At 31.2% G+C, this 8,394-nt stretch overlaps 1 protein-coding gene across 1 annotated transcript; it reads left to right on the top strand.

The window, feature by feature from the left end:
* Nucleotides 1-312: 312 nt before the first annotated feature.
* LOC101432349 (olfactory receptor 9S13-like) lies at nt 313-1,260 on the top strand. The gene has a single exon (XM_004453440.2). The coding sequence runs from the start codon at nt 313-315 to the stop codon at nt 1,258-1,260; it is 948 nt and encodes a 315-aa protein (XP_004453497.1).
* Nucleotides 1,261-8,394: the final 7,134 nt, after the last annotated feature.

Below are 8,394 nucleotides of genomic sequence, written 5' to 3'. Positions count from 1 at the left end.
GACTTCAGTCCATCTGATTCCCAAACTCTTGACAATGGCATGAAATAACTGATAACTTTTCACTACTTAAGACAGCCTTTGCCATCCACATTCCTATATAATAAATACTGAAACAATATATTAGAAAAATATAAACAATCACATTGTGTTTGGATATTGATTAGTTCCAAATGTAGAGCTGTAGTGTCAGACACATTGCTAAGAAAACCCCAATTTATATTAGCATTTTTTTCTTTTGGGAACTTCAGGAGCCAAAAAGCATCCAAAGCTTTGCACAGGCTTTATGATCATTTTCTCAGCAAGGTCTCTGCCATGAAGAGTGAGCTAAATAGGAATTACTCAGCATTGACAGAGTTTATTCTGCTGGGATTCAGAACATCTACAGAAATACAGATTCTATTATTCTTACTGTTCTTCTTTATCTACATGGTCATTATAGTGGGAAATATCAGCATGATAGTCGTCATTAAAGTAGATTTCAGACTTCACACGCCTATGTATTTCTTTCTTAGAAATTTGTCCTATTTAGACCTCTGTTATTCCACAGTCATTGCTCCCAAAACTCTGGCTAATTTTCTGTCCAAGGAGAAGAAAATTTCTTACAATGGCTGTGCAGCACAGTTTTTTTTCTTTGCTCTCTTTGTTGGAACTGAAGGCTTCCTTCTGGCAGTGATGGCATATGACCGGTTCTCAGCCATCTGCTCGCCCTTCCATTATACTGTACGTATGTCTCAGCAGGCTTGTGTTCAGTTAGTGACTGGCTCCTATATCTGTGGATGCATCAACTCCATTATCCAAACAGGTTTCACCTTCAGTTTGCATTTCTGTGGGGAAAACAGACTGGACCATTTTTTCTGTGATGTCCCAGCACTGATCAAGATCTCATGTGTTGACACCTTTGTGAATGAGATTGTGTTGTTTATTCTCTCTGCTCTCATCATCATCACCACCACAACTATCATTCTGGTTTCTTATGCTTATATCCTCTCCACTGTCCTGAAGATCCCCTCAACTCAGGGCAGGAGTAAGACGTTCTCCACCTGTAGCTCTCACATAACTGTGGTGAGTTTATTCTACGGGACTGTGTTCTTCATGTATGCCCAACCTGGGGCCATCTCCTCACCAGAGAAAAACAAAATTATAGCTGTATTCTATACTCTAATCATTCCTATGTTAAATCCTCTGATTTATAGTCTAAGGAATAGGGAAGTAAAAAATGCGGTGAAAAGGATGCTGTTGAGAAGAATAGCTTTACAGTAACCTCCAGCCATTTATAAAGCTGTGGATTAAAATAATTGACTAAGGGCAAAATTTTCAATAATTTGCTTTGGAATACTTTCAACCAAAGGCATCTAAAAGTTTTGGAGATTAAAGTTTACTTCATTTAATTATCATCAATATATTCTTTTAAAAATGAAATATAAACTGAAAATGCTTTTTCATTCCTATTTACATGTTTTATGGTGTTATTTCTAGGTATTATACATGTTCATTGTTCTCGTTTTGTTTTGCTCAAATGTATTAAAAAAGGCAACTCATAAATACAGTACTATTAAATTAAAACATAAACATGAAATGTATTAATATAATATCTGCTTTTATATCTATCTATATATCCATCTATTTATCTGGGGGATGACGGGGGGGGGGACGGAGAGAGAGAGAGAGAGAGAGACTACTGAATTACTGAATGTTCTATGCTCTGCATTTTATCCAAATCATAATCAAGTATGTCACTATTCAATTTTTGCAAATCATCATTGCAAGTGCTACTGTAATGTAAATGATTTATTTGTCCAAATAATTATATAAAGCAATGCTAACAAGTATTGGATCAACAATGCCTTTAAATCAAACAGGAATGATTCCATCAAGAAGCAAGAAAAATAAATGTGCTATATTGGTGCGGAACTATCTGGTCTTGGAGTATTAAGAATAAATATTTGATAATCTTTCTAGTATTACTTATGCATATTGGTCTTATTAGTTTATATGTTCTTGGGTAATTTTCACAAATTATGTATTGGTAGAAATCCTCATTTTCCTCTAGATTTGAAACTTTATCACCATGGAGTTATATTTAACATTTAGTTAATAATTTAATCCTTCCAGTGATGTGATTATATATCCTTACTAATATTTAATGCTGAGAATTTTATGCAATTTTTCCCTAAATTGAGTTTGCTAAGAGTTTTACTTTATAACATTGGAGGTTTGAGTTCTATATCATTTTCAAATCACAATTATTTTAATTTGATTTCCTATCATCATCTTACTTGTTAGCCTTCTTTTTTCAACTTTATTTCCTGATACTTATTTTATTTTCAGTTTTCATTTTAATGAATTATATTTAAAAATATTGCATAGTTTTCTATATGTGTTTTATTTTTATAATTTTACAAATATTTTCTCTTAGATCAAGGAGAATTTAGGTAGCTATATTAACTCAATATAGTTAATTTCTTTAGACAAAATATTGTTGATTTCTAGTTTTATCTTAAGTTCAGAAAGTTTAAACTCGAAGCATTTTGGGTAGAATTTATTTAGTTATAATGTTTGGATGAGGAATAATACATTTTTTGTAAATATTTCATGAATTTAAGAAAAGACAGTCTATTCTCTTGCATATTAGCAAATTGAATTCTACAGTATGGGATTCCTCTATATTTTTGATGTAACATTTATGTAATCTAAAGCTTCTTTAAAAATAAAAATAAAAATAAAAGAAGTAACCACTCTGACTTATTTGTGTTTATATCAGGTAGGCATAGATAGTTTAATATTAGAAATTGCCAAATCACTTTCATCATTTTAACTGGTTTAAAGACTAAAAGCATTATTATTGCAAAAGATGTAAAAAAACACTTTGATAAATCTTAACACCATTATATGATTAAAAAATAATAGACTTAGAAAAGAAGTAAACTTCACTAACATGATAAAGTTTGTCTATACAAATTGAATGAATAAATGTTATTCTAAATGGGAAAACATTAGAAACAGTTCCTTTAAAATTAGGAAAAAGGCAAAATGCATATTCTTCCCAAAGCAGTTCACTATTCCGTTAAAAGTCTAGCCAGAACATTAAGATAACAAATAGAAATTATAAATGTAAGGAATACAAAATGGGGGGTGAAGCTATCATTTATGTAATAATTTACAGAACATCTAAAAGAAGAGTTTAGGAAGATTTTGGATTGATGTACAAAATTCAATTGCATTTCTATACCCCAACTATAAACAACTACAATATTTAAATGAAAAGACAATACGATTTATATGTGTATCAAGATTATCAACTATTTAGGATTAATTTTGACAAAATGTATATAGGCCCTCGACATGAGAAATTATAAAATTCTTGACCTCATGCAGTAAATATTTTTCAAAAATATAAATAGTATCAACCATGTAAGAAAAGATATGCACATATAAATATAATTAGTATTCTTGTGCCTATCAAAGTTTGATTTAGAGCTAGTAAAATTATCTGGTACAAGCTGAAAGAATATGTTCATAATACATACAATGACAAACATATATAATGAACTCCTACAGATATATAAAAAAGGCATAACCAGGTCAAAATTAGATGGACAAAATATATCAATACACATTTCACAGAAGAGCAAGCAATATGCTCAGTAAAAAATATCAGGAGATTTTTTATCAATAGTTGTTAAGAGAATTGGAAATCAAGACCACAAGAAATTCCCATTTTACAACTATTCAATTGGGGAAAACATGAAGAAATGCCAGACCATGACAAAGCTAGAGAGGGTATAATCTATAGCCTGTATTCTCAATGGAGACAATATTTCCCCTAATATTGGTGAAAATAGTTTTTTGGATAATATTCTTTTTCTATAGTATTATTCTTATCCATATATTCAAATAAAAATATTTCTTAACTTTTAATTGGAGTTTATCATTCATGCATGAACATCTATAAACAATAAATGTACAATAAAACTTGTGAACTTATAAAATAAACATGCATATCATCATACAGGGCTCACATACATTACACACCACCAACACCTTGCATTGTTTTGCAACAATTGTTAAAAACTGTGAAAGAACATCGTCAAAATAGTACTACTAACTATAGACAGTATCTAACATTTGGTGTATTGCCCCCCCCAATTGGTTATTAACACACTGTATTAGTATTATATATTTGTTATTGTTCATGAGAGAATATTCTCATATTTGTTCAGTGTGGTTGAAAGGGGTGGTCTGTGGATGTAATATTTCAGTTGAAAGGAAGCTAGAGAATAATGTAGGGATTGTGTAACATAATGATTTTAGTGGTGGATAAAAATTGTGGTTAATAGTATAAGAAGACTGTAATGAATAGTATAAGTTCTTTTATAAAATGTTAAGAATATAGTGATACATGGGAAAATTACAACTAACATAACTTATGAATTATAGTTAACAGTAATATTGATATTTTTGCAGCAATGGCAAAAAAGATATATCAATTCTAAGGGACAGTAGGGGTGTGTAAAGGGATATGAGATTTTTCCTTTTGGAGTAATGAAAATGTTCTAGAATTCCCTGAGGTGGTGGTGACAGCATGACTCTGTAATGAATGGAGAGCCACTGAGCACACTTTGAATGGGGTGCACAAAGCATGGGATTGTATAATACAATGAATCCTGTGGTAGATTATGGACTGTGGTTAACTGAACAAATAAAATATTTTTGTATATATAGCTACAACATATAAACAGATATATGGTATGCTTGTGGTATTAAAATTACATGGTGGTGATTAGAAAAAAATCTATTAAAAGGGCTCTTGAGGTGTGATAATGAAAAAATAAGGTTGAGTCTACAGGTGGTCTACAGGTTCTATTTTATATTGTAGTCGGTAAAAAGTGAAAATAAGTTGGGAATTTGCCATTATTTTTTAACCCAGAGAATCTACTCCTGAATACATACCCAAGAGAGTATCTTGCACTTGTAGGAGAAGAGATATGTATATGAATATTCTTAACAGCAGAGTTAACAAAATAAAAATCTGGAAACAAATTAAATGACCTTCAGTAGGATTTCTGATAGATTAAAAATGGTGTATTCAAACAATAGACTATTAGGCAACAAATAAATTGTGGATACACCTACAATAAAAGTGAATCTAAGAGCTAATATATTAAGGGAGAAAGTCCCAAAAGTTTACACATAGACACTTTATTTTAAAAACTTAAGTCCATACTTTATTTGGATTTCATTAGTTTTTTCTTAATATACTTTTTCTGTTCCAGGAACTCATCCTGAACACTACATTATATTTTACTGTCATGACTCTTAGCACCCGACTGCGACAACTTTTCCTGTTTTGATTACCTTCACATTCTGAGGTTTACTAGTCAGGTACTTTGCAGAATGCCTTTCCCTTGTGGTTTGTCTGAGGTTTTTCTCATAATTAGACTGAAGTTCTGGGTTTTGGGTTTTGGGCACGATGAAGTGCTATTCTCATGACATCATAGCACAGCTACATGCTCTCAAATGACTTATCCCAGATGTTATTATCCTTGTTCACCTAGCTGAGGCAAGGTGTGGCAGATGTCTGCACTGTAAAGTTATTTTTCCCCCTTTTCCTACTGTACTCTTAGCAAGTCACTAAGCATTACTCACACTTATAGAGAGGAGAGTTAAGCTCCACTTCCTAGAGAATGAAATATATGTCTAAATTTTTTGGAATACTGTATATGGTGTTCTTTTAATAAAATCAAAGTGACTAAAATAAAAAAAATTAGGAATATACGTATGCAATCAAATATATATTAAAGATCTGCAACTGAATGATTAACAAGTGAATCAGATTATATTACCTTGGGCTGGTACGAAACAGGTGGGATGAAAGCAGAGCATGAGGCTAGATATTAGTCATAGTTTCCATATGAGGTCCAAAGATGATATTCTGGCATGAAACAAGGATTATTACCAGCTTATATACACTTGAAATCCACATGTATTAAAATTATAATACAGACTTATTTGTGCATTCTTAATATATTTGCTTCTGCTTTTATTGTTTGCCTTTTGTTTTCTCTGTAGTCTTTACAACTTTCTACAGATTCAATGTTTACTCAGTTCTCTAAATATTATTCTTCCCAACTGGTTCTGTTTTTGTATTTGTTATATTTGTCAGTTTTTTAAAAAATCAGAGATTTTTTTTCAGTTTGTTGGTAGTCTATTCACATTTGGGAATAAAGCAAAAAAAATGCTGATTTAACATGCATTTCTTGAATGACTAATGATGTTGAGCATATTATCATTAAAAATTTTTTTTTTAGTAGAGATGTTGTGGATCTATAGACCCATTATGAACAACAGGATTCCCTTATACAATACCACCACATACACCTTGCATCAGTGTAGAATATTTGTTACAATTGATGATAGCATTTTTGGTAATTTTACTAATTTGTAGCTGTATTTACTTTTGTTACAATTGATGAAAAATTATTAAAATAGTACTATTAACTATGTCCATAGTTTAATTAAGAGTATTTTTTCCATTTACCACCCACCATTAACACCATGTATTAGTGTCATATTTTTGCTATAATTCATTAAAGAACATTCTTATACTTGTATTAACTATAGTATCACCTACCATAGAGTTCGCTGTATTTTTATACAGTTCTATGTTTTATATTTTAATTTTTATTCTAGTAATATACATGACACATTTTCCCCTTTTAACTACATTCACCTATATAATTCAGTGCTGTTAACTGTGAATTTGCTTATTATAATTAGTTCATATCAGTAAGAAAATATAATATTTGTCTCTCTGTATCTGGCTTATTCTACTCAGCATAATGTCCTCAAGGTTCATCCATGTTGTTGCATCATGCATCAGCACTTTATTCCTTTTCATGGCTGAATAATATTCTATTGTATGTATATACTGAATTTTGCTTATCCATTCATAGACTGATGGACACTTGGGCTACTTTCTTCCTTTGGTGATTGTGAATAATGCCCACTATGAACATCTATCTGAAGATATCTATTCAAGTCTCTGCTTTCAATTCTTCTAGGTATATACCTAGTAGTGGATTGTTGGGTAATAGGTCTACACTTAGTTTCCTGAGGAACTGCCAAACTGTCTTCCACAGCAGCTGCACTATTTTACATTCCCACCAGGGGTGAATGAAAGCTGTTATTTTTCCATATCCTAACACTTGCAGTTTTCTGTTTTTTTAATAGTAGGCATTCTAGTGGGTGTGAAATATGATCATCATTTGCATTTCCCTAATTGATAGTGATGTTGAGCATCTTTTCATGTGATTTTCAGCCATTTGTATTTCCTCTTTGGAGAAATTTTTATTCAAGTCTTTTGTCTATTTTTTAGTTGGGTTGTTAGTCTTTTTATTTTTGAGTTGTGGGGTTCTTTATATATTCTAGATATTAAACCCTTATCAGATATATGGTTTCCAAAAATTTTCTCCCTTTGAGTAGGTGATCTTTTGACTAAGTGACAAAGTCTTTTGATGCACAAGAGTTTTTAATTATGATGAGGTCCCATTTATCTATATTTTCTTTTGTTGTTTATACTCTGGGAGTAAAGTTCAAGAAGCCATTACCTAACACAAGATCCTGAAGATGCATTCCGACATTTTCTTCTACTGTTGTATAGACCTAGTTCTTATATTTAGGTCTTTGATCCATTTTAATTAATTTTTGTGTATGGGTTGAGATATAGGCTCTATTTAATTCTTTTGGATATGGCTATCCAGTTCTCCCAGAACCATTTGATGAAAGGCTATTCTACCCCAGTTCAGTGGTCTTAGCAGTCTTATAAAAAAATCAATTAACCCTAGATGTTAGGGTCAATTTCTGAATTCTCAATGTGATTCCATTAGTCAATATATCTATCCTTGTGTCAATACCATGCTGTTTTGACTACCATTGCTTTGTAATATGCTTTAAAGTCAGGAAGTATGAGTTCTCCAACTCTGTTTTTCTTTTCAAGATAACTTTGGCTATTCGGGTCTCCCTATTCCAAATAAATTTGATAATTGGCTTTTCCATTTCTGCAAAAAAGGCTGTTGGAATTTTGATTTGGATTGTGTTAAATCTGTAAAATATTTTGAATAATAAAATTGACATATTTATGATATTTAGTCCTCTAATTCATAAACATGGACTGTCCTTCCATTCATTTAGGTTTATTTTATTTTTTTTTAGCAATGTTTAGTTTTCTGTGCACATGTCCTTTATATCCTTGGTTAAATTTATTTCTAGATTTTTGATTCTTTAGTTGCTATTGTAAGTGAAATTTATTTTTTTGACTTCTTCCTCATGTTGCTCATTACTCATGCTTAGAAATACTACCAATTTTTGCATGTTGATCTTGTACCCTGCCACTTT

This window comes from Dasypus novemcinctus, chromosome 12, assembly GCF_030445035.2.
Source record: "Dasypus novemcinctus isolate mDasNov1 chromosome 12, mDasNov1.1.hap2, whole genome shotgun sequence".
Lineage (NCBI taxonomy): Eukaryota > Metazoa > Chordata > Mammalia > Cingulata > Dasypodidae > Dasypus > Dasypus novemcinctus.
The sequence above is the reverse complement of the archived record's forward strand: the minus strand, read 5'-3'. Positions and strand labels throughout refer to the sequence as shown.

Bases quoted from the DNA above. Each gene is read 5' to 3' on its own strand.
- LOC101432349 (XM_004453440.2), top strand. From the start codon at position 313: ATGAAGAGTGAGCTAAATAGGAATTACTCAGCATTGACAGAGTTTATT.